General features: G+C 37.6%; 1 protein-coding gene across 2 annotated transcripts in view; it reads left to right on the top strand.

The window, feature by feature from the left end:
• LOC107826613 (transportin-1-like) overlaps positions 1–26,109 on the top strand; it is a 32,660-nt gene extending 6,551 nt beyond the window's left edge. The window contains exons 8-30 of one of the 2 annotated variants that reach the window (XR_012710454.1): positions 4,925–4,994; positions 5,099–5,155; positions 5,247–5,276; positions 5,369–5,428; positions 5,529–5,642; positions 9,449–9,562; positions 9,832–9,930; positions 10,726–10,851; positions 12,224–12,298; positions 12,379–12,450; positions 12,623–12,733; positions 14,434–14,517; positions 15,012–15,119; positions 15,542–15,643; positions 15,770–15,832; positions 15,915–15,995; positions 21,852–21,923; positions 22,137–22,261; positions 23,034–23,085; positions 23,856–23,924; positions 24,017–24,076; positions 24,446–25,141; positions 25,772–26,109. Coding sequence is in view for 1 of the 2 variants with exons in the window: in XM_075254923.1 (XP_075111024.1) it covers positions 4,925–4,994; positions 5,099–5,155; positions 5,247–5,276; positions 5,369–5,428; positions 5,529–5,642; positions 9,449–9,562; positions 9,832–9,930; positions 10,726–10,851; positions 12,224–12,298; positions 12,379–12,450; positions 12,623–12,733; positions 14,434–14,517; positions 15,012–15,119; positions 15,542–15,643; positions 15,770–15,832; positions 15,915–15,995; positions 21,852–21,923; positions 22,137–22,261; positions 23,034–23,085; positions 23,856–23,924; positions 24,017–24,076; positions 24,446–24,529 (1,828 nt within the window). In the remaining variant the exon portion in view is untranslated. Of the gene's footprint in view, positions 1–4,924; positions 4,995–5,098; positions 5,156–5,246; positions 5,277–5,368; positions 5,429–5,528; positions 5,643–9,448; positions 9,563–9,831; positions 9,931–10,725; positions 10,852–12,223; positions 12,299–12,378; positions 12,451–12,622; positions 12,734–14,433; positions 14,518–15,011; positions 15,120–15,541; positions 15,644–15,769; positions 15,833–15,914; positions 15,996–21,851; positions 21,924–22,136; positions 22,262–23,033; positions 23,086–23,855; positions 23,925–24,016; positions 24,077–24,445; positions 25,302–25,771 lie in introns of those variants that run through there. The other variant, XM_075254923.1, reaches the window with a different exon arrangement.
• Positions 26,110–26,337: the final 228 nt, after the last annotated feature.

Raw genomic sequence — 26,337 nt, 5'->3', positions numbered from 1 at the left:
GATGTTAAGATGGATGTGCGGTCCCAATAATTTTTTGCAGTACCTCCTCGGTACTTCATTAATGAAGTTTCTTATCTTATTAAAAAAAAAGATGGATGTATGGTCCCATTAAGACTAAATAATATTAGAATTGTTCACTCATCGAGAATAAAATGGGAGAAGGCTGCTTTATCGAGAATAAAATGGGAGAAGGCTGCTTTTGTGATGGTTTGGTATATTCTTCATAGACCTCCATATGCAGTGATTGGTAGATGATCGAAGGTGTTAACAGGGACGAGGTAGACCAAAATTAGGTGGAGGGAAGTCATCCAAAAGCTCTGCAATCTCTTCGAATCCACGTGGACAAGCGAAACATAGAACATAACAAAAGCAAAAGATCCATATATGTGATACTGACTAGTTGGGATTAAAGTTTAGTCGTGTTGATAGACTTACATTAGGTTCAGTGCTTGCCTGAAAGCTTTTCATTTGCTTAGAGATTTGTATGTCGGTAAAAATGTAGTGAACCTCTACTTAATAGAAAAAAAAACAAAAAGGAAAAAATGTAGTGAACCTCTAGCGTTCGAGAATCTCTACTTTGTCTTAAAAGACAAATTATCGGGCATTGGAATAAAATAGTTCCAAATGGAGCAGAATGAATATTGAGAATTCATATAGCTACCCCAACTTAGTTTGGGATTAAGGTGTAGTTTTATTGTTGTTCCTCTATTGAATCGAATCAAAATGTGGCTGTGTAAAAAAGAGTTGAAACCAGAGATCTCCTTTTGTTGCTTTATGTGTACCATGTATATGCTGTCATGGTACAATTTCGTCTATCTATTAGACCAGATGTAAGCTTGTATTGCCAGCTAGAGTGGAGCATGGATGAAAATTTAAATAGATAATCCATAGTTCAACCTGTTGAATGTATGTGTTTTTTCCTGGTTAAAGTTGCATGATAGCTAATAAATAATATAAGTTGGTCGAAATCTTTTGGTTTCAATGATTCTGTTTGCCTTGAAAGGGAGCCTTGACGTAACTGGTAAAGTTGCTGCCATGTGACCATGAGGTCACGGGTTCGAGCCGTGGAAACGGTCTCTTGCAGAAATAAAGAAGGAGGAAGTTTGGTGGGAATTGGCAGGGGTTAGAGGTCTATTTGAGGGCCCTTGGGTGGTTTGTGGAGATTTCAATACAGCGAGATTCCCTTCAGAGAAGAGAAACTGCTGCAGAATATCAAGAGCAATGATGGACTTCTCTAGCTTCATAGAAGACATGGAGCTTGTAGATATCCAACTAGCTGGTGGAGAACACACTTGGAGGAAGGGAGATAGACATATAGCAGCAGCCAGGACAAATTCCTATTCTCAGCTTACTGGAATGAAAACTTTACCAATATAAAGCAACAATTGATGCAGAGAGTGTGTTCAGATCACTACCCTATAATGCTTCAATCAGGCTCCTGGGAACCAACAAGGCATACTTCAAGTTCGAGAATTGGTGGCTTCAGACTGATGGGTTCATGAACAGAATTGAAGAGTGGTGGAAGTCCTTTACTTGCAGAGGAAGACCAGACTTTATTCTGGCTTTTAAACTCAAAGCCTTAAAAACAAAATTAAAGGAGTGGAGCAAATCAGTTGAGGGTAACTTAGTCAGGCAGAAATCAAACATACTCACTCAATTGGCAGATTTGGAGAAGGTACATGAACAAAGAGGTCTTTCTGGTGTGGAAATCCTAACTAAGACATCACTGTCCACGGTACTTGAGGAGATTGCAAATCGAGAGGAAGTAGCTTGGAGACAGAGATCCAGGGCATTGTGGTTGAAAGAGGGAGATAGAAACACAAAGTTTTTCCACAGAACAACAAATGCCTACACGATCTTGAAGCATGGTAAGATGTTATCATTTTCAATGATACCAAGTCCCGGCTTAGCACTTCTTCAGCTAAAATCAACAGGCTAGGTTTGGAACCCTTGTCGCAGCCCTCGAGAAGCTGGAAAGTACCCATGTGGCACACCATCCACACTAAAGAAGATAAGAATCCACATATATGGAGGAAGACGTCAAAGGCCCATGTTATGGAAGTAGCAGAGGCTTATGAGGGAAAGAAAAAAAAAAGGGCGTGCTCCTATGAGTGCAACCGACAGGAGATACAATCACATTGACCAGTTGATGGTGGAAGGGGAAACTCTGCAAAATCCAGAAGATATTGAGAGGGAGATCATCAGATTCTATAAGAATTTATACATTGAAGAAGATGAATGGAGGCCATCAGTAATTAGTAGGAACCAGCCAAGGATCTCATCAGAAGACAATTCAATGCTTCAGAGTCCATTTGAAGAATAGGAAATATGGGACAGTGTGAGGGCATGTGCATGAGACAAAGCACCTGGTCCTGATGGGTTCTCAGTGGCTTTCTTCAACAAGTGTTGGGAGGTAGTCAAGGATGATGTGGTTGCAGCTGTTCAGAACTTCCACAACCAAGGTGTCTTTGAAAAAAGCATGAATGCCACTTTTGTGGCTCTAATCCCTAAGAAGGTGGGGGCCAAAGAATTAAGAGATTTCAGGCCTATCAGTTTGATAGGCAGTATATACAAAATAATTTCAAGACTTCTAACTGAGAGACTAAAAAAGATGATCAATAAATTGGTGGATTCACAACAAATGGCTTTCATCAGGGGCAGACAGATCATGGATGCAGTCTTAATAGCTAATGAATGTATTGACACAAGGAAAACAACCAAAGAACCGGGGATGCTGTGCAAACTGGACATCGAGAAAGCATATGATCATTTGAATTGGGAGTGTCTTCTTAATACTCTAGGAAGGATGGGCTTCGGAGAAAGGTGGATTGGTTGGATACGATTTTGTATTTCAACAGTAAGCTTCTCAATCCTGATCAATGGGGCCCCAGTTGTTTTTTTCCAATCTCAGATGGGGCTAAGACAAGGGGACCCTCTTTCCCCCTTTCTGTTCATTATTGCCATGAAGGACTAAATGACTTGGTAAAGGTAGCACAAACAAATGAATGGATCAGAGGCTTCAAAGTGAGTAGCAGAACTAATAGTAACATGGGGATATCACACTTGCAGTACGCTGATGATACCTTGGTGTTTTGTGAAGCTGAAAGTGAACAGGTAAAGCTTCTGAGGGTGATCTTCATTCTATTTGAAGCTTTATCGGGGCTCCACATTAACTAGCAGAAAAGTTTCATCTACCCAGTTAATGAGGTGCCAGGTATCCAAAACTTGGCTAACATTCTGGGGGGGACAGTAGGGGAGCTTCCAACTGTTCATTTGGGGATGCCTTTGGGTGCAAAAAGTAAGGCAAAAGGCATATGGAACAATGTATTGGAGAAATGTGAAAAGAAGTTAGCAAATTGGAAGAATCAATATCTATCTATGGGGGGTAGATTGAATCTGATTAATTCTGTGCTTGATGCCATGCCTACATTCATGATGTCCTTATTTCCAGCTCCAATCTATGTGATTAAGAGAATTGATGCTATGAGAAGAAACTTCCTCTGGGAAGGCAACAGTGAAAAAAAAGAAATTTCACCTGGTGAAGTGGGATGTCCTGACTTCCCAGCAAAAGGGCAGGGGGTCTAGGAATAAAGAATTTAAAAGTGCAGAACCAATGCCTAATGATGAAGTGGCTATGGAAACTGGCGGCAGAAGATCAAACCTTGTGGATAGAGGTCATCAGGGAGAAATATGGAAATGAAGGAAACTGGACAACCAAGTCAGTGAGAAGTCCATATGGTGTCAGCTTTTGGAGATCAATTAGAAACCTTTGGCCAAAATTGATCAACAAATCAAAGTTCAAAGTAGGAAGTGGAAGTAAAGTTTCTCTGTGGAATGACAATTGGTTAGGACAAGGATCTTTGAAGGATATCTTCCCTGACATTCATGAACTGAATCAGCAGCAACAAGCAGTTTTAGCAGATGTTTACCTCACTTTCAGGAGAAGTTTGAACGATTGGGAGATCGACAGGCTGACTGAGTTTTATAGGGTCTTGGAACATTTCACTGGAATCAACTCAAGCCAAGACACCATCATGTGGCAAGGGAATGGGCAAGGAAAGTTCTCAGTAAGGAGTGCGTACAAAGAATACAACCTTGCAAACAATCAAATTGGATGTTGGCCATGGAAGATGATATGAAAAGTCAAAATTCCATATAAGGTCGCCTGCTTCACCTGGTTGTTAGCAAAAGATGCTGTTCTAACACAAGATAACTTAACAAAAAGGGGATTCCAACTGTGTTCTAGGTGTTACTTATGTGGGGAGCAGGCAGAGACAATCAACCATCTTTTTTTGCATTGCAAATACACTATTGAGATATGGAGGATCTTCATTAGTTTAAAGGGAGTTCCATGGGCAATGCCGGGAAGAGTCCTTGATATTCTAGCTAGCTGGAATAAAGAGGGAACAATCTCGAGAGACAAAGAGAGATGGAGAATTGTCCCAGCTTGTATATGGTGGTCAGTATGGGAAGAGAGAAATCAAAGATGCTTTAAAGGAAAATTCAACAACATCCAGAAGATAAAGATGAAATGTGTAGCTCTTTTTTATTTTTGGTGTAAAGGAAAGCTTTTGGAGGATCATGAATCCATTTTAGATGCCTTAGATTTAGTTTAAGAAGATATTGGGTGTACAATGTCCTATTTTTGTTTATTTTGTATGGACACTCACAGTGTAACTATGGGTGACTTCACAATTTGAGTGAAGTCTTTATATTAATGTACAATTGTTACCTTCTCAAAAAAAATTTGATCCTTGTAGTCCGATCCTTCCCCGGACCTCGTCCATAACGAGAGGTTAGTGCACCCGGCTGTTCTTTTTTTGTTTGCCTTCAACTTCTCAGGTCACGATTGATAGTCTCTTGCTTTCCTTACTATTTGACTTATTTTGTCTGTAAAATTTTATTTTATGGATTTCATTGACAGGTCCGCATATTGTGATGCTCCTCAGTTGCCACCTGAGAACTTAAGAGAATTCTTGCCACGTTTGATTCCAGTACGCTTCATTCCGTGTCTATCTTTTTTCATGCCCATATTGGATGATGTGTCCATTGCATGAGGAGTGTTCTTGTTTGTGATGTTTTCAATACAATTTTTTAGATTTTGCTGTCTAACATGGTATACGCTGATGATGATGAGTCGCTTTTGGAGGCAGAGGTTCGTTGTTTGATTCACCTTTAGATGTCCCTTAAGTCTGAAAAATTTGGTAAGTGGCTTTACCTAACCAAAATTACTTTGTTATCCTCAGGAGGATGGATCTCTCCCAGACCGTGAACAGGTTTAGTTGTCATTTCTTGTTGTTTTTCTAAGAAAAAATATGTAACAATTAACTCACTTTGGAATTATCATGCTGGAAATTATGGTGAACAGGATCTCAAGCCTCGATTTCATTCTTCACGTTTTCATGGTTCAGAGGATGGTGAAGATGACGTATGTTATTTTGTTTTTGCCATAGGGCAATATCTTTTTGATTAGTGCATGCTATTTGAGTGGCTTTTGAAAATTTTGATGCTTCTTATCTTAATTGCAGGACGAGGACATTGTAAACTTGTGGAACTTACGGAAGTGCAGTGCAGCTGCTCTAGATATTCTGTCAAATGTATTCGGGGATGACATTCTGCCGACATTGATGCCTGTGGTTCAGGTGATTATTTATCCATGTTAAATGAAGATCTGTTGTCTCCTGCCTTTCATGCCTCTCTTCTCTCTATTTCTAATAAAAAACTCTAATGCAATTTGTTGCCAGATTAGGAATTCAGTGGAAAAATTTATATTCATGTTTCTTGTTTTGTGAAAGGAAGTTCTTTTTCCTCGGATCCAATGTGAATTTGGTGTTAATTCTGAATAAATTGAAAAAGCTGCTAAGTTTAACTCGTTAATTTTCTCTTAATTAATTCATTGCTTTATTAATAGCTTTAGTGAATTCTAACTAAAACTTGGACAGTTAAACTGCAAGACCAGTATCTTTTTATGCATCTCTGTGAGTATATATATCGGTCATGGTCACTATGGTGATATGTGGTTGCTACTGTGAGAAATAATACATGGGAAAAAATATTATTGACCTATTAACAATGATAGAATGAGCCCTATATATAATACATCTACTCCTACTATATATGCGACTAGAATCTAAGTTGCTCGGACTCTTCACTTTTGGTGCCGCACTCGTGTCGACACGACATGGGTGTGGGTGTGGGATTCGTACTGGATCTAATCAATAAATTTTGGGTACTTTGACGAAAATCGATGGAGAAATTCGAGACAGAAACAATGATTTCTGAAATCAAAACAAAAGCTACGGTATGATTGAAGAAGATGGAATCCCTTATATATAGAAATTTCTATGTCGGTCTTTTTAATTTTATCTCCATCTTGGATTTTCCACTGGAAATGCAGAAGGCCTACAAGGATCTCCCGGTGCACTAAGCTCCCGCTATGTGCGGAGTCTGGGGAAGGGACAAACTACAAGGATCTATCATACTCGGCCTTACCCTGCGTTTCTGCAAGAGGCTGTTTCCATGGCTCGAACCTATGACCTCCTGGTCACATGGCAACAACTTTAGAAAATGCTTTTCTGTTTTCTTATTTGCTTAGCTCAAATGTTAATGTTCTAGGGTTAATGAACTTGTAGTCCTTTCCTGCACCCTACAAGCACTATGTAAGTTTTTTACATATTGTTTCATAATTCAGGCATATTTTTATAGCTCTATTTTAAGATATTTGAATTATTTTTAGCCGAGGGGTATAAAGACAAGATGTCTGATGAATAATACCTTGAAAAGTCATAAACTACTGAAATTGAGAGGATAAATATTCCAAGGCATTATCACTACGAAAAATGCGAATAGAAACACCAAATTGATTTTTGTTTTCAGCATAACAACTCAGAACGATCTTTTTCATTAAGAAAAACCAAGTACATCTTGAATAATCATCATTGAAACTAACAAAATAATGAAATCCCAAGGTTGAACGGACCCTACTAGGACCCTATATATCAGAATGAACTAAAGAGAAAATAGACTCTACATGATCAACACTATGCTAAAAGGTGGCTCGGGTATGCTTCCAAGCTGACACGACTCACAATCTAATGTAGAAAAACTAGACAAACTAGGCACCATCTTCTGAAGCTTGGACAAACTTGGATGTCCTAAACGTCTGTGAATTAGGTCTTAGAGAATTTGTAACTTGACATGCTGTGGAGGAATTGAGTGAGTAAAGGTAGTAAAGGCCTTGTGATTTACGCCCTGTGCCAATTGTCTGTCCCGTACTGAGGTCCTGCATAATAAAAGAATCATTAATAAAATATATATGACACAATGGAGGGTACAAGTCAAATGATTGGCAGATGCAAGATTAAAGGGCACCAGTGACGTAAACAACAGAATCTAGAGTGACAAAAGATAGGGGTAGCTTATCTAATTCCTATTGCTTTAGTTTGGAACCAATTGACTAAAGTAATAGCGGGAAGAGACTGTGAATACACAATATTCGATAAAAGTAATTTATTACCAGAGATATGATCAGAAGTGCCCTAGTCCATGACCGACGGTCCAAGAGTATAGACCGAGAACAACAAGCAAAAGAATTACTAGCAACAAAAGTATCAGTCTGAACAACTGAGGCTACTTGTGAAGATGTCTGCTTACTTGCTAGATACCGAATGAACTGATTATATTCTATTTCATATAAAGAAAATCCCTGATTACCCGTAGTCTTGGTTTGAGCAACATGAGCATTTTTGGGTTGTCGACCATGTAAAGAATTACACACTTCACGAACGTGTCCAAATTTATTACAATAAGAACATTTGGGTCGAGATCTTCCAAACCGACCTCCTTCTCGTCTATTCTCCATAGTTTGAGATGCTTGATTTTCCATTGTTTGGAATGCGAGAATAAGGAGTCAAGTGTCTGTGATGAGATCACTAGGTGACTAGGTGCTGCAGCAAGGGTAAGTAATCGAGGGAATAATTCATCAACTGTAGGGACAGTTGAACTAGCCAAGATCTGGTCACATACTGAATCAAGATCATTTGGAAGTCCAGCGAGTGTAAGAACTTGAAACATCTTCTGTCGTTGCTCTTGTTGCTTTTCAATACTAGCAGAAACTGACATCAACTTCTCAAATTCTTCCATGATTGCCTATACTTGTCCCAGCGAGTGTAAGAACTGTAAGAACTGAATCAAGATCATTTGGAAGTCCCGCGAAGAACTGGAAACATCTTCTGTCGCTGCTCTTGTTGCTTTTCAATACTAGCAGAAACTGACATCAACTTCTCAAATTCTTCCATGACTGCCTATACTTGTGCCAAATAAGTACACTTATCCAATTCCTGTTTCTTCAAGCTTGTCATTCGCTATATCAAATCATAGAAACGAGATATGTCATTACATTAGTGTATAAAGTACGAGCCTTTTCTCAAACTAAATGACATGCCTGGAATGGACGAAACAAAGGCATCAACTTGGAATCAATAGATTGCCGTACGATACTACATACTTGAGCATCAATCTTTTCCCACTGTGCTTTGGCCTTTTCATCTCCCTCACTAGCCTTTTTGGTTTAGTGATCTTGAACACCTTGACCCTTGTACCACAGTTCAACAGAGGAAGTCCATGCTAAATAGTTTGAACTTCCAATTAAGGGCTCTGAAGTAATCATGAAGCTTGAATTTTGAGAACGTGTGTTTTAAGAACCAAATATATCAAATCCCAAAGACATCGTTGGATTTGAGAGAGGTCTTGAAATAAATAATAAAATTTGTGAACTATATCTTGCTGAAACAAGGAAGGAAACACTGTTTCTGCGGAAAAAATCACTGTAGCTACCGGGAAAAATTGAAAGTGATCGGAGTAAAAAGAAATATTATGGGTAGGCTCGAAATTACTAGGCGATCAAACTGTCCAAAAGAATTTTTTCACAATCTAGTCGGAACAGGCCTCGCGCCGCCGGTAACAGATCTTTGACAGGTGCGTGGGAGGGTCTTTGCCGGAGAATTGCACAACACCAAGGAAAAAGGATGAAATGCAAATCAGCCCTAAAAAGGTCGCCAGAAGCAAGGGAAAAAATATTATTGACTTATTAACCGTGATACAATGAGCCCTATATATAAATTCATCTACTCCTACTACACATAGGACTAGGACTAATTACACACATAAATATTCTAACAGCTACCAATGCAATAGCTGAATTCTTCATTAATAAGCAATAACTTAATCAGTGAATCAATACTAACTTGAAGGCGAATAAATAGAGTGTATCGTCTTGCAAGAACTGTTGATTATGTTAAAAGTTGAGAGGAAACAGGAGATACAATATAAATGGTGCTAACTTTTGATTCTTTTGATTGAACAAAAAAAACTCTTGTTTCTTTTGTTGTTTGGTTTAATGGCATGTCATTAATGGATCTAATGTTTAGAAATTGTTGTATGGGGACAGGCTAAATTGTCTGCTACAGGAGATGAAGCTTGGAAGGAAAGGGAAGCAGCAGTATTAGCTCTTGGTGCCATAGGTGAAGGCTGCATAAATGGACTCTTTCCTCATTTGTCAGAGGTAATCCTATCACTTGCTAGATCCTTCATATCGATTGGCCATGTTTGAAGGAGTCTCTCTTTGAAATTCATGAACACTTATCATTTTGCAAATGAGCCACCCCCTTATGTCTTTCTTTGCCAATTTGACTTTGATTGAGAATCCTGGTTTATTTGTGGGAAGTGATTTAACTCCACGGATGCCACCAAATGACATGTTGGGGCATGTCGACATATTTGAAATATCTTCTCTTCTGGAAGAAAATAACTTCTTTTTTTCCCCCAATTCAGATTACTACGTTTCTCATCCCGCTTTTAGACGACAAGTTTCCTTTAATACGAAGCATCTCTTGTTGGACTCTATCACGCTTCAGCAAATATATTGTTCAGGTTGGTGATCCCTGCCCTATTTATCTTCAATCTGTTTATCGTGATTGTGAGTATACTAGTCTTTGGTAGAATTTGTACCATTCCCATGCCAACCCTTACTGGTTCAAATTTGTTAAGATGCTGGGTTATTTTCTCTATTTGGGATATAGTAGTGTTAACCACAAGCAGGGGTACATTTGATATGGTGTCCTTGAGCAATCAAGGTTTGGCAGAAGACTGATGCCATTCTATAAGATGGGAAAGAGTTGTGGCCTTGTGCCTACTATTTTTGGTGGAAGCAGGAGATGCTGCTTATGTCGCTGAGATACATCAATAGTGGTGCAATTACTGGTTCTTGGTCTTAATGTTACTACTGTGGTTATTCCTCTATGAATTGGTCAAATATGGTCATTGCATGCTTGTCTAACATGGTGGTCCTGAATCAATTGTTAAATTAAGTTCCTAAATTAGCTACAAACTAAAAGTAGCTGGTTTCTTAATTCTTGTTTCTTTCCGTAGTTATCAAATAGTGATGTACATTTCCATTTGTTGTGATATCGACTTGGTGAATTGCTTAAAAAAATAAAAATAAAAAATAAAAAAAAAGAGAAAAAAGAAAGAAAGAAGAAATATTGACTTGGTCAATTTGGCTTGCACCACTTACCCATCTTGTCTAACTATCATAAGTTTAAGTGAGCTATTTGAGTTATTTCTTTCAGTACCCTTTTTTGGTAACTAAACATTCTTGTTCCAAAATGATTTTGTTTTCATTAGGTAGTGTTCCAGTTTTCCACCATTTTATTTACTTTCTTTCAGGTGACGGATCATCAAGAAGGACGTGAACAATTCAACAAAATTCTAATGGGTATTCTGCGAAGAGTATTGGATGATAATAAACGAGTGCAAGAGGCTGCTTGTTCAGCTTTTGCTACCCTTGAAGAGGTATTAAATCTAAAGCTGTTTATAGCTTAATGTTTTCTTAAAATTTAGGCCAAATACATAGGGGGCCCCTTAAAGTTGCACAATTTTCAGTTAGGCACCTTAACTAGGGGTTGTTCCGAGACACTCCGACATGCTCCAAAGTGTGCCAATTAAACACAAAATATTGATATGGCAAAATTAAGTGGTCCAAACTTTCCTTAAGCGCACGAACCGATCCAAATAATACTCCCCCCCCCCCCCCCCTTTTTTTTCCAAACAATTTTTCGTTGCTTTTCTTTCTCCTTCATCTTTGCCACCACCACCTATCTCCCACCAGATTTTCTCCTTCCTGGTTTTCTTAAGACTCATTCCATTCCCAACGATGATAAATTCATTAGTTCACTTTAAAGATACAATCTAAGATTTCGAATCTCATATATTTTTACTAATATAAAACACTGTTTCTTCCAGCAAGGAGAGCCGGGCTCGAGTTTTTGCAGACGAAAGAGTAGAGCTAAGTAAGGGTTAAAGTTTCTGACCTCAATCGAGCAATTTCAACAGCAAATAGACATCAACCTAGTTGGGTTAAGGATTCAGAAAACAGACACAAAACCAATTCAAGAAAATATAAAGAAGCCCAGTAAGAAAAACACTGAATTCCACCTACCCAAAAATCAAAATCGAGTCTTCACCTCAAAATCAAGCAATTCAACAAAAAATAAATAAGTGAGACCAGAAATCAAAATTTATCCAGGAAGCAATTTCTTCAGCCCAGCAAATTGTTAGCACTTCTTATGTGAAGATTTCCTGGGGTTACAATACTTTCCGGTCTTCTTTATAGAGTTCTTCCATTTGGGTCCTGGAACAAGTTCAGGAAACTCCTTCAATTCCTTCATTTTTTTCACCAGCCATGATTCTTTCTTTATCACCTCTTTCTTACAGCAAAAGAATTTGCTTCACTTCTTGTGTTTGACTCCCACTAAGAACAGAGAAATAAGGTCTTTTACCCTAGTGGCTATTATGATGGAGAATAAGTTGCCGAAGTAAGTTTCGTTGCTGGAATCCTAGTCATTAATAAAGTGGGGGCTTTTCATTGAAATGGATGAATTTTTTGTTTTAATCCAAGTTGGTATAGCGTGGAATCAAAAAGACACGTGGTAGATTTTTATTTGTTTGCTTTTACACATCGAAAGCATTCGTTAACGTGCACCTGAGTTTTTTTTTTGGGACTTAAAAATTTTGTGTTTAATCGACACTCTTTGGAACATGCTGAAGTGTCTAATAGGAACAAACCCTAGTTAAGGTGGCTAAATGAAAATTCGTGGCAACATTAAGGGGCCCCATACGCATTTGGTCTAAAATTTATACCATAATAACGTTTAGATGATTGCAGGAGGCTGCGGAAGAGTTGGCACCATGCTTGGATATCATTTTGCAGCACCTGATGTGTGCATTTAAAAAATACCAGGTGCTTATGTCCTATCACATTATGACTAAATTGTCATTTCAGTCTCCGGATAGTGTCTGACATCTTTGTGGTGTCAATAGAGACGGAACCTTAGAATTGTTTATGATGCCATTGGAACATTGGCGGATGCCGTTGGAGAGGAGCTAAATCAGGTATAACTAATATGCTACCTCGTGTTTGTGTTTTCTTACCTTTTGAAATGTTAGTGTTTCTCTTGTTTCATGATCACAAGTTCTTCTCTGTAAAGCTTTTGCATACAGAAATTTGGTAGGATTGTGATAGTTTATTGTTCCTTATTAATTGTTCATTCGGTGGTAATTACAGCCCAGGTACCTTGAGATTTTAATGCCCCCATTAATTGAAAAGTGGCAGCAACTTCCAAATTCAGACAAAGATCTTTTTCCACTGCAGGAGTGTTTTACCTCGATAGCTCAGGTAGTTGTTACTGCTTTACGGACCTTTAACTTTATCGAGTCAATGTAGTACATTTTATGGTTAATTTCTCCTTGTGAGCTGATATATCAACAACAACAACAACCCAGTGTAATCCCACAAGTGAGGTCTGATATCAGTGAGAGATAATATAAAACCGTCTAGTTTGTGTTCTCTTTTAACTTGATAGTAATTACAGTGGACATGAAATTTGGGGTAATTACCCCAGGAGAATCAGAGATTCAGGAAGATGAAGTTCGAGCTACAACTTGTTTATGTCACTTGTGTATAATGTACAAATTACTTGAGTATTTTCCTCTAGTATAATCTTTAAGAATTTTTTTTTTTTTTTTTGTTTTTTTACCGCAATCCTTGGCTTAATCCACGATTTAACTTAAAGCTAGAACACCCATGGTGGTGGCTCAGTTGCACAAGGGCAGAGTGGTGATTCAATTGGCAATGCTAACCCACCCATGGTGGGTAGCTCGATCACCAATGGCAGTCTTCGTGTTAATCTTTGATTTTAAAGCCAGCGCAACCTAAATGGCAGTTTGAAACTCCCATGGTGGGTGGTATTAGTAATCTTTAAGAAAGTTATGCTCTCCATTTAACAGTTTTTCCATTGTTTGAAGTTTGAACTATATGGCTGCTTGTTGCCCTTACATTATACGAATCCATGGTTTGAAGTTTTCCATGCAGATTTAGATGGATATTTGAATTTAAGAGTTTGGTTTATGGAACTTATGATTTTCTGGTTTGTGCCTGAGTTGCTACTTGTGGGATATGTTGAATTGAGGCATTTGGATTTAGAAACATTGTTCCCATGGAGTACTACCTGTCTGATCTGTGTTTTGAGTATTCCTGTGGGGTAGCTGAGTTTGAGACATTAGGTTCATTCAAGGGCTCTTTGAGCATCAAGAGAACGCACTGCTGTAAATACTGTATTTGCCAACATATAGGACATTAACTCTCATGGCACGACGGGATTACATAACTGCCTCTCTTGGATACGTAGCATGCATTTGGTCTTGATGCTCCTTGCCTTTGTCTCTTGGAGGTTAATATTTGGTGGATTAGCTGTTATGATGCTTTCCTTTCACAAGTTTCAACCTAATAGAAGTTGTTTAATGTGTTCTTTTTTTAGGGTAATTTTTTTAATTGCAAGTCATTGAATAGTGAAGTATGGTAGGTCATTGATAGTGAATCTACTATGCCTCTGAGTCACATTTGCCTCTTAAGCTGCGGAGAATTATTAGAAGCACTTCTTTAAGCCTTATCCTCCTTTCATCCTATGTATGCTTCAGAGTGGCCTTTAGTATTTTATCGTTTGGGTGTTTCAGATACTTCACCAGTGTAGAAAGAAGAAAGAGGAACATTACTTAAAGAATCTAATTGATGAAGTTTGAACACATTTTAAAGATAATTCTGCGCCTAGGTATTAGGATGTTCCTCAATCTAAGGACTTGAATAAGGTAATATAGGTATACATTATAATCACAAGACATCTTAACTTCTCAGTGTTCAGCAATAGTTGAATGCTGAATCCTAACCAGACTTGCTAAATTTCACACAGTGACATTTGCTTTAATTTATTATGTGAGTAGCACTGAATGTAGCTTTGTCAGACTTTTGTAAAAAGGTATTGATGGAAGTAATCTGCTATGGAATGCTGTGGTATAGATAATACATTTTTATTTTTTCAGGCTTTGGGTACTGGATTTGCACCATTTGCTCAGCCCGTATTTCAGAGGTGCATAACCATCATTCAGTCACAACAATTGGCAAAGGTTTTTCTTGATATGATGTCTTAGTTGCTTTTGAGGCTCTGTTTTTTTTCTTTTTTAATCCCGTGATAACCATTAGCCATTGCTTCATAGCAAAGGCAAGTTTCTTAGCACTAATGGTGAGTTGCCGTTAGAACTGTTTCTGTTTAATGGTCCAATTCACGCAGCCTCTCCTGCATGCATGAAAACATGGACAGAGACGCACTTGGCGGGGGGGGGGGGGGGTATTGTAACTGTGATCTCCATATTCTCGTGTTTGTTTCTTTTACTCTCCCGGCTTTCCAAGTTTCCTGGAACTTCGTCGTCCTCTTCGGAGTTCTGTGTTTGGTTCAGGATTGAACGTTTTGTTGCATTAATGGTTGGGTTTAGCCTTTCTTTTCAAGGTCAGAGGGTAGCCATGCTTCTTTCAACTGTTTGCTGCATGTGTTTGATAAGCAATTTGCTTATATTTTATTTTATGAGATATTCTCTCTTCACTTTTTAAATTCCCATTGCAGGTTGATCCTGTTTCAGCTGGTTTTCAATATGATAGAGAATTCATTGTTTGTTCTTTGGACCTGCTCTCTGGACTTGCTGAGGGTCTTGGTAGTAGTATAGAAAGCCTGGTAATTCCTTTTCCTTCTAAACTGACTATAGATGTCTTTCTGTGTGTTCTATTGTTGCTGGTTGTTATCACAAATTATTGGAGGTGAGAGGAAGGGGCTCTAAAGTTCACAAAGAGGGTTTACATGAAGCGTTTGAGTTTGAAGTTGCTTTGTTATTTACGCAGGATTATTATTTGATAAACTGAGGTGTATCTGGTGTAGTGGCTATTTTGATTAATGTGTATGTTTGGGAAAAAATATATCAGGGTATTGTTTAATGAACAGCTCTTTTGATGCCAACTCTGATTAAGCATTTGGTGCTATCTTCTTTCCGTTCATAATACATGCCAATGTTGATCTTTGACACTTCTGTACTGTCAGCATTTAGATAATAAGCGGCCTGGACATTTTAACATTATGCTCAATGAGGAATAACTTTGCAGGTTTCACAAAGTAATTTAAGGGATTTGCTTCTGCAATGTTGCTTTGATGATGCTCCAGATGTTCGGCAGAGTGCCTTTGCATTGCTTGGTGACCTTGCAAAGGTAAGTTATTGTAATTCACCAATACCGATTATAGGGTGGTTACATTGAATTTCTATGACGACTGGACTGCTTTGGAAATGCAGTCTTGCATTTTAATTCACTGCTATCTTTGGTGTTTGCAAGTAGGTTTGTCCAGTTCATTTGCATCCTCGTTTGGCCGAATTTCTTGATGCTGCTGCTAAGCAACTGGTGTGTGTAATATTTATGTCGATCTTTAATTAGTTCTCAACATTTCAGTTTTTTGTATTTTATCTATGGTATGCTTGTACAGAACACTTCCAAGCCAGTTGAGAAGGAAACGATTTCTGTGGTCAACAATGCTTGCTGGGCAATTGGAGAATTAGCTATCAAGGTAGGTTTCGGCAAATTTCATTGCTTCCTAAGGTCATCTGACCTAGATAAGCTTAAGTTATGAATGTAAATAGAATGTGAGTTATACTTGAACACAACAGAATGTTATCTGTTTGAGTTTTTGAAAATTTAGGGACCCCAATGGGGTAGTGTGAATCCTTAGTGAGGCGGGCAGTGGCGGAGGTAGGATATTTGCGAAGGGGGTTCAAAAATTTTAAAAGTCAAATACACAATGAAGCTAGCCAACCAAAACCAAAAAAAAAAAAAATAGATGCTAACAGATTTTATTAATAGAAAGAGAAGTTCTCAACACAAAGATAGTGTTAAGATAAACATATCATAGTAACAAGACTTTCAAAAGAGAAAATACAAAAAACAAGTCTTGTATTAGTTACAAGGACCTAATGACTAATGAGATCAACAAAAAATAACTAAGTACATTATTACAACTGCACTCGACGGGGTTTCATATCTTGAAATGTTTTAATAATAGCATCATTAGAAATACTATCAAACACAATTTTTTCTACATAAGGCACCAAACAACCGCTAAAGAACTCATCATTCATTCGACTTCGTAAGTCATTCTTGATAAACTTCATCGCCGAAAAAGCTCTTTCAACGGATGCGGTAGCAATGGGCAGAAGCAAAGCAAGTTTCACTAAGCGAAATACAAGAGGATAATTTGAATGCTTCTTTGTTTGAACTAATCTTTTTGAAAGATCACAAAGTCCATGTAGATCGGAGAATCTTTCATCAACATCACGAACATCAATAATATAACTTGCAAGTTGATTCTCAAGAGCACCCATACTAAATTCATCAAAGTCATCAGGATATAACTCAGCCATTCTCATTATTTTCCTGATGTCAAAACTTGAAAATGAGTTAATTGGATTCAAACAAGCAATTCCATGAAGCAAATGAGTTGTCACTTCGTCAAAACGTTCATTAAGTTCTTGAATTTGCCAATCAATAATTTTGCAAAATACATCAACCCGATAATGATGTAAGACTGTACAGTCATCAGGTTTACGACGTGATCTTAAAGAACTAACGTATAGCTCATCAAACCGAGGTATCAAAATATCATATTTGATACAAAATGCAGATATATCCGCAATAAGAGAATTCCATTCCTCTTTCCTTAACTTTTGCAACCTTTTCTTTGCTACTTCAACAAGTAGCATGGCGCTTGCAATGTCTTGCTCTTTTTTTGTAAGCATTTATTGAGCTCATTTGTGATTGCTAAAATATCTCTCATCAAATGTAACATGAATGCAACCTCAAATGTTTGACAAGCCCTGAGATATCCCATTGCCTTGGCTCTTTCATCTGTAGAATGTGCATCAAGAACAAGCAATTCAAGAACATCGAGAATAGAGCCAAACATCAGAATAAAATTATTAAAAGATTTAAAGTGAGATCCCCAACGAGTATCACATGCTCTTGAAAGACCAAATTCTTGATTCAAGCCCCGACCAGTTGTAAGCTCACCCATATCTAATGCCTCTTGAATTCTTTCTTTTTGAGATTCTCGAAATTCATCCATACGCTTAAACGAAGATCCTAATATATTCAAAATATTGGAAACCAATACTACAAGTTCCCCCACTTGAAGACATTTCTTAGAAACCGCAACAAGGGTAAGTTGGAGTTGATGAGCAAAACAATGAATGGAATGAGCCGATCTACTTTCTCTCTTAATCAACATTTTAAGACCATTAATCTCACCTTGCATATTGCTTGCCCCATCATAACATTGTCCACGCACATATGATAGACTTAAGGAGTGTTGATCAAGTAAATTAACAATTGCACTCTTCAAAGATGAAGCACAAGTATTTTGAACATGAACTACATCAATAAGTCGCTCCATCACAAATCCCATTCTATCAACATACCGTAAGACAATCGCCATTTGCTCTTTGCGGGACGTATCAAAAGATTCATCAACTAGCAAGGCAAAGTAATCACCATTTAGTTCCTCAATTATAGCTTTAGTTGTTTCTATCTTACATGCAGTTACAATGTCTTTCTGAATTATTGGAGAAGTCATTTGATCATTTTGAGGAGCATGTTCCAGTACATAATCACGAATGTTATCACATACTTTTGCATACCATGAGAGAGTTTGAAGAAAATTACCCCTACTAAGTTGAAGACTTAGATTCATCATGACCTCGAAATGCTAATCCTTGAGTTATAAGAAGCCTTACTACATTAACTGAAGCAGTTAAGCGAATCCAATACTCATGCTTAAGTTGATTAGATTGCCTTTCAAATGAAGATTGAATAGACCGTTGTTGCCGCAAATCTTGGCATTTCTTTTTTGACTCATTGTGAATGCTACTCGATCCATGTTTATCAAAACTTTTCTTTTTATGCCAACTCTTAAACCCTATACTTGAAAATACATCACCTCCGCCTTGATGAATATTATTATCTTTAAATAGATAACAATACAAACAATAGGATGCATCTTTACTTACACTGTACTCCAACCAATCATGATATTCATCATCAAACCATTTAGGATTAAATCGACGCATTGATCCAGAAAAATTTGTTTTAGGAAAGTTATGAAGCCGAGGTTGACAAGGACATTGTCGAAGGTATTCTCTCCTAATAATATCACGATGATTTGGATGGAAGTCCAAGATTTGAGTTCTTTCCCCCGGATCAAACTTTAAAGAATCCAAATCAAATTCATTAGAAGATGGTACTTCTAAATGGTTTATATTCTCCAACTGGATAGGTTGAGTATGAGAAGCCAAATTTGGTTTTGGTGCTTTGGTAAAATACCTCTTCACTGAATTTTGAGACTGAATTACAAAGTAGGAATGTAGTTAGAACAAAATTACCTAACCATTTTATCAAACAACAAGTGTGCATTACTGTAAAAACAAAATTGCAGAAGGAAAGTGTTATAAATCATAAGTAATAACTTATAATTTATCTGCTGGTTGCCAATACGGATTTCTAAGCTATGTTTCAATCCAATACTGAATCTAGAAAGACAGAAAGGTCATTTACATTTTAAGTTCACCATACACTAAAACCAAAAAAAAAGGTTCACCATAAACTCTTTCTTTAATCTTCTTTTATCTTGTTTGAATATGTTAAAAAGACAGAGAGGTCGGTGACAGAACAAGATTCATTAACCTAAATTTAAGAATCAACAATAAAACATTAATAAAATTCTGAAAAAGTTAGAAAGAACAAGTAATTTACCTGGGATGCCAATGCCATGATAGATGAAACGCCGGCGACAGGGCGGCGACTAGCGAGGCAATGGAGAGAATTGAGACGCGTCTGGTGAGGCAGAAAGATCGAAGAAACAAAGAGCGGGTGGCACCAACGAAGAGAGAGAGAGATTTAGGGATTTTTTAACCCAAAATCCCTAAATTAGAAAAAGAGAAGCAGTCACGTTTTTTGGGGAAAACGGACTTAAAAGAGAAGACAAGAAACGACCTCGTTTAAAATTAAAAAAAAAAAGAAAAAAGTTCTGAAGTGAAAAGAATTAGATTGTGGCTGACTGGAATTGAACCTGTGACCTGCTACAAAATCTGAACCCCCTTAACCACTAAGCCAAGCTTTTGCCTTGTGTCAAGGGGGTTCAACATATTATATCTATACGAAAATATTAAAAATTACCCTATATAAACAGTGTAATTTTCCGACGAAGGGGGTTCGGATGAACACCCTTGCGCCCCCTAGATCCGCCCCTGGTGATAGGGTGGTTAGTTGTGGTAATTGAGGTGGAGGGGGGGGGGTATCAGAACTTTTTAGCTCCTTTTTTATTTTTATTTTTTATTTTTTTAACAAAAGTTTTTGTTTTCAATTTATAAACTTCTAATTTCCCATCTTTCTCAATTTCCATTTAGGACTTCTTTATTAGTTACATATAAATTTTCTTTTCAAAAATTTCAACTCTCCATTTAATAGTTCTCCAATAGAGAATGGCTTATTACTAAAGGAGGTCTCTCCGATACAGAATGTACAGTTATGAGTTGTTCTGCAATGTAGACTAACACATATTTACTGAAAGCCTAAAACATTTCAACTGATCTCATTGTTGAGTAACACACATGGATCAGAGTATTTCTACATTTATCAAAGTAACTGACAATTATTAATGATCTAAGGGTTACCATCAGAGGAGTTAAGTCACACTTAATCATTCTCTTTAAATTCGTTAATAGGTAAATTGTTTGAGAAAATCGTTTTCTCCAACTTCCATATTCTTATTGTTAAAAATTAGACAATTTCCGGCATCACTTTTTGACTATTATTATTACTTAGTAAACCACCACATAACATACTTCTCCAAAAAGGAAAAAAATAAAGAAAAGGGTTGAAAAATATAATGATGAAACAAGTATCAAAAACCAATGAAGGGCGGCATAATGCACAAAGCATCCCGCGTTCACACAAGATTTGGGCGAGGGTCGCACCCCAAGGGTGTAACGTAGGTAGCCTACCTTGACGCAAGCATCAGGGGATGATTTTACGGCTCAAACCCCTGACCTATAGGTCAGATGGAGACAACTTTATCTTTGCTCCAAAGGTCCCTTTCTAAAAAAACAACGAAAAGAAAAAAATTGGTATGGAAAGAGAAGATAATCTAACATAATGGGCCGGAAAGGGGGGACGATGCTCTGGGTGTAAATAGGAAAAAGAGTTAAGCGGAGCAGCTGAGCAAGGTACGACAACATTATGGAGGAAGGGCTCGCCCAACGCTTTCGCTCTGCGCCATTACAATACAACAACAACATACTCAGTGTAATCCCACATAGTGGGGGTTTGGGGGTAGTATATATGCAAACATTACCCCTATCTTATAGAGGTAGCGATGTTGTTTTCAATGGACTCTCGGTTCAATGAAAGTATAAGCATAAAGATAATGAAAAAGAAATACGGTAGAAGCCATGCAAAAGAAGCAGTAACAACAATAAAATAATAAGATAATCGAAGAGAAAGAAACAAGTAGTAATAGAATCTAAGAATAAGAAAATATGAGAATACGTACTAATACTACTGGTATGGAAAAGAAGAATGCTCAACTACCTACTAACCTCCTACCCTAATTCTCGACCTCCACACCCTTCTACCCAGGGTCATGTCTTAGTAAGCTGACAATGTGCAATGTCCTGCCTATTCACCTTTCCTCAATACTTCTTCGGCCTATCTCTACTTCTTCTAAGACCAACCATAGCTAACCTCTCTCTAACCTCCGCATTGGAGCATCTGGGTCTCTCCTCTCACATGCCCGAACCATCCCAGCTTCGCTTTCTGCATCTTGTCCACCACGGTGGTCACTCCCATCCTATCCCGAATATCTTTATTCGTGATTCTGTCTCTCCTAGTATGCCCACACATCTATCTCAGTATGCTCATTTCTACCACTTTCATCTTCTGGACATGAGAATTCATGACTGACCAACACTCTGCCCCATACAACATATTTGGTCTAAGAGTGGTACAACCACTCTGTAAAACTTACCTTTAAGTCTTGGTGTCAGTGCGCCATTATAATCCCTACTTTTGAAATGCGCTTATATGCCTATCACAGAAGAATGTTAGGAGACAGATGAAAGCCCCTTGTATTACATAATTCTGCAACACAAGGTGCTGTTTGGATTTACTAGTGCTGCTATTGCTTTTTCTCTAGCGTTTTGGTTTCTCACAAATGACAATGAGTATGAAGTAGTTTATGTATCTTTGGCTGCAACTATTCTGATTTGACTGTAATTGCACTCCCTGTTTAACCCCACATTTATAACTTGAACTTTCCTGTATTTTTTTTTTTTGAATCACTTATAATTTGATCATATATGGGATGTCATAATTTCAGGTTCCCAAGGAGATTTCTCCAATAGTCTTGACTGTAGTATCATGCTTAGTGCCAATTCTTCAACATGCTGAGGTAATTTTCTGTTTTAGCTGTTGAACATTTTTTGGTTTCTAAATGATATTAATTAGTCATATACATGACTCGGATATGTATTATCACCGTTGATGTGGTTGATCAAAATTATTATTTTTTTTTTTTTTGAGATGATAACACAAAGTTACTTGTTTTGGTGCCCACCTTTTGTTGTGGATTGTCATTCTCATTCAATATATTTATGGTGCCAAGGGGCTCAACAAGTCACTGATAGAAAACAGTGCTATCACCCTTGGAAGACTTGCATGGGTTTGTCCAGAGCTTGTATCACCCCATATGGAACATTTCATGCAAGCTTGGTGTATTGCTCTGTCAATGTAAGTGACTTCCACCTGCTCTTCTTCTAGCTTACCCTATGCGCTGAAGTATAAAACTGTCATATTTTCACACAAGTGAGATTTTATAAACAACGTTATGATTTATTTATTATCTAATAAACAATGTTTTACCAATGTACTCTAACCCATTAAAGGCACTTGTTGAATGAGAGTGAATATGGATATAGTCGAATGAGAGTAAATGCATTTAAAGGCAGTTATTGGAAGTATAGTAGGCGTTGATTCCCCAAAGATACAGCAGTGAAAAATCTGCTTCATTGTTCCAAGTACCAAGATAATATGATTTGGATCAAATTGAATGATTTGGATGATTTAGAGCTCTTAGTAAAATGTGGGAATGTATTCTTCAAAGCTGCTACTGCGTTTCTTTGTATTTTTTATACCTTACCAGGAATGTTTTCACTTATGGAGGTCGAAGACCAGGTGGTTTGATTGTTTTTGTTTTTTCCTTTTCTAAGTTTCATTGAAGTGTAAGGTGAAAGAAGTTGTTGAACTGGATGGTGTTATGTTTAAGTTTTAACATTCTGAAAATTATTACCAGGTCCTGCTTTTTAATTCATGAAAGCAATAGTTAGTGTCTGATTTTTTGAGTAAAGCATCCATTACTGTTTCTTCCACTGCAATCCTAGTCGTTGTTGTGTTACTCATGGTTTTCAACATTGAACGTTGATGTGCCATCTGGGTTCAGCTTATCCCAATATAAAAAGTGCCTCTGTCTGATAACCTACAATTGGTGGTCATTTTGTGGCAGGATACGTGATGATATTGAAAAGGAGGAGGCTTTTCGCGGTTTATGTGCAGTGGTATTTTCTGTCTTTTCCTATTTTACCCATTGGTTCAGGTCATCATAAACTTGATATTGGTATATGAATAAGTTTCTTTCGTGTTAGGAACTGAAAAATTTGATTATTCAACTTCACAGGCTGGATTTGATTGACAAAACTGAATCCTGAAGTTCATTAAGTTAAACTTGTGTTTCCTCTTAACTTGACCATTTATGCATGGCAGTCACCTAAAAGGACCTATCTACTGCACCGCCTATATGCTCATTAACTCTGAAAAAGGCAGACTAGATATGTAAAATGGAAATTTGTACTAGAAGTGCTCTATGAGTTGTATTATCAACAAAAGATGTCAAGACAGAAGCCCTTTATCATTTATATAAAAGAAAAATGTCTACGCAAAGATGCGCTGGCATTTGCAAAACCAACGAATGGCAGATCTCAAGCTATGGTGTTATATAAATTTAATACTCCCTCCGTTTCAATTTATGTGAACCTATTTCCTTTTTAGTCCGTGCCAAAAAGAATGACCTCTTTCCCTATTTGGAAACAATTTATATTTATTCAGTGATTTATACCCACACAAAATATATGTGCTTCATTTTACACCACAAGTTCAAAAGTCTTCTCTCTTTCCTTTAACTCCGTGCCCTGTCAAATGGGTTCACATAAATTGAAACGGAGGGAGTATGATTTTTCTAGAAAAACAAGCAACCCTAACTTGGACACTGTGACAAGTTTTGTTGTTAGCTACTGTCCAGAACTTTACTTGGTTCTTTTGATTGTTGCAGGTTAAGGCCAATCCAGCTGGTGCTTTGAATTCACTTGTCTTCATGTGCAAAGCCATTGCAAGTTGGCATGTAAGTACTCCGTTTTCAATGCTGTATTCCGACAGTGGAAAGAAATTTGGAGATTATTTTGTATTGGTCTTGATGTTATGATCCTTTTTCAGGAAATAAAAAGTGAAGATCTACACAATGAAATCTGCCAGGTTTTGCATGGATATAAGCAAGTAAGGGCTTCTGCAGTTCTTTCCTGTCATCATTAGAACTTTACTTTACATGATATCATCATTTCTTAATTTTTTACAACTTGCTTCTATAGTTTAGCTGCGACCTTTTAGATCACTAGTTGAGCAACTGAGCTTGATGAAGTTGATTTTTTATTGCTTGCACGCTTTTTCTATCTTTGTGTTGTTTGACCTTGGGTTTGATAATGCATGGAGAAAATGAAATGAAGGGAAGGGGCACTTTTGTGGGGTTCGGGGGGGGGGGGGGGGTTGGGGGTGGAAAGTGGTTGAATTATTTGTTAGTCGTTTGCGTGCAGTGGAAAGATTGCTTCCATACAAAGATATCTAATGCATTATTCTGGGATTGTTCAGATGCTCAAGAATGGTGCCTGGGAACAGTGCATGTCTGCCTTGGAGCCCTCTGTGAAGGGCAAGCTGTCAAAGTATCAAGTATGAAAAGTATAATGTGTCCAATGCTAGTGCTCATCGCTCCTGTGTTGCTTCAGAGCCATGCATCTCTCTGATTTATATTGGTGCCAGTTTACCATTGTCTGATCGTTGTTGAAGTTGAACAATGCGTGTTGGAGCAAGCACGAGTTTACAGTTGAATTGTTATCCTGGAGAAATATGCTCTTTGAAGGTTGAAGCTTGCTATACTTCTCCAAATTTCAGGTGAGCTGGTTTGTCTGCATAGCCGTTGTTTGGAGGAGAAGAGAAGCAAAGGTTTGAGACATCTACTGTGCAGGTTGCTTTATGACATCCATATTTTAGCTTTTCTGTCTGGGTCCTGAAAAGGCATGATGGTATTTGTCTTGGGTAGTTAGGTTTCACCATTTGCTTCTTGGGTCTAGAAGTAATTTTTCTTCATTTGAAAGTTTTCTTGGTAAGGTTCCATTGGGTTGGATTAATTCAGCACCCACGACAGCTAGGTGTCTCATCTTTAATGATCTACCTTTTCTTGATCTACCTTTTCTTTTAGGAGGTTACGAATTGATGGTCTGTTAGGAGGGAATGAGATATTGTTTAGTTAGATGGATGATGAGGTTCGAACTGTGCCTATTCAAAAAGGTAAAATGTGCATCTTTTTATCCTGCCATAATTATTGTCACCTTTTATAGTAATTGAAATTTTGACAGTCATAGAGTTGACGTGATGCCTAAAGTGTATGTTGTATGAAGAATGCTGTATCATAATTTTGAGTGTAAAGTTCCATTTGTACTTTTGTCCAGCAGTAGTTTCTGCACCTATTCAAAAAGGAAGTAATTTCTTTTCTTGAAGTATGTTTGACATTCTTTCTTATATGATCAGCTTTCATGGGGGCGGTAAATTAAGAATTTCCATGGTTATTAGATTTAGCCAATACTCGGGGAATTATTGACTGTTGTACAAATGCATGTGGATTTTGTTTCATTTGAATGTTTCGGTGAATGACATGTTTGTTGTGCTCGCTGATTGTAATGGCCAATAGTCACATGGTTAACAATGTTTATTAACATTTCGAATATAAATCTAAGAGTGCTGCAATGCAGTAGATTCAGTTTCTGCACCGTAGGTTCTTTTGAACTACCGGAGGCTCTTTTTTCCTGAATAGGAAAGTCGCACTTGCTTTTGTTTTATTTTTTTGGGATCTATTTTTGGATCTTACTATTCTTTCCCATAGTTGGTTTATTATCCTCATTTCTTCTGCGTCTGCTGTAGCTTCTCGAGTTTCTAGCTGTATAAGGCACTTGGACTGACAGAGGATGGTTGAAGCACTTCCAGCATTCACTTCACATTTTCTGTTAGTTGAACGCTTCTTGCGATGCTTCATTAGTTTCTTCTCCACTCCTTCTACATGACCTGGAAATACCTTCTCCATTACATCTATGCCATGTTGCAGTATTTTTCATTATCCATGCGTATTATGCGCGTTCAGCATCTAAAATCAGAACACTAGGAGACTATCCCATGCATTTGTTTTGTTAAATGGATCTTTATTATCATAAAGTGTAGTAATTTATTCTTTCTTTACACAATTAGAAGGAATCATTTATATTTGCTCTTGAGTTCCTACTGCTGAAATACTGTGATTGGGTTGCACAGAGGAAGGGTTAGTTCCTTATATAGCTGGAACCTGCAGTATTTACCAGTTCTTGCAATTGTTTTGTAAGCAGAATCCCATCGTGCAATTTCTCACAGGACAGTTTGTCCAAGTTGCCCCTAATGACAAGTTCACCAAGCTCAGGCTCTTTCACAAATTGAGATATACAATAGGCAACTGCATG

Source organism: Nicotiana tabacum, chromosome 6 (genome assembly GCF_000715075.1).
Source record: "Nicotiana tabacum cultivar K326 chromosome 6, ASM71507v2, whole genome shotgun sequence".
Classification (NCBI taxonomy): domain Eukaryota; kingdom Viridiplantae; phylum Streptophyta; class Magnoliopsida; order Solanales; family Solanaceae; genus Nicotiana; species Nicotiana tabacum.
The sequence above is the reverse complement of the archived record's forward strand: the minus strand, read 5'-3'. Positions and strand labels throughout refer to the sequence as shown.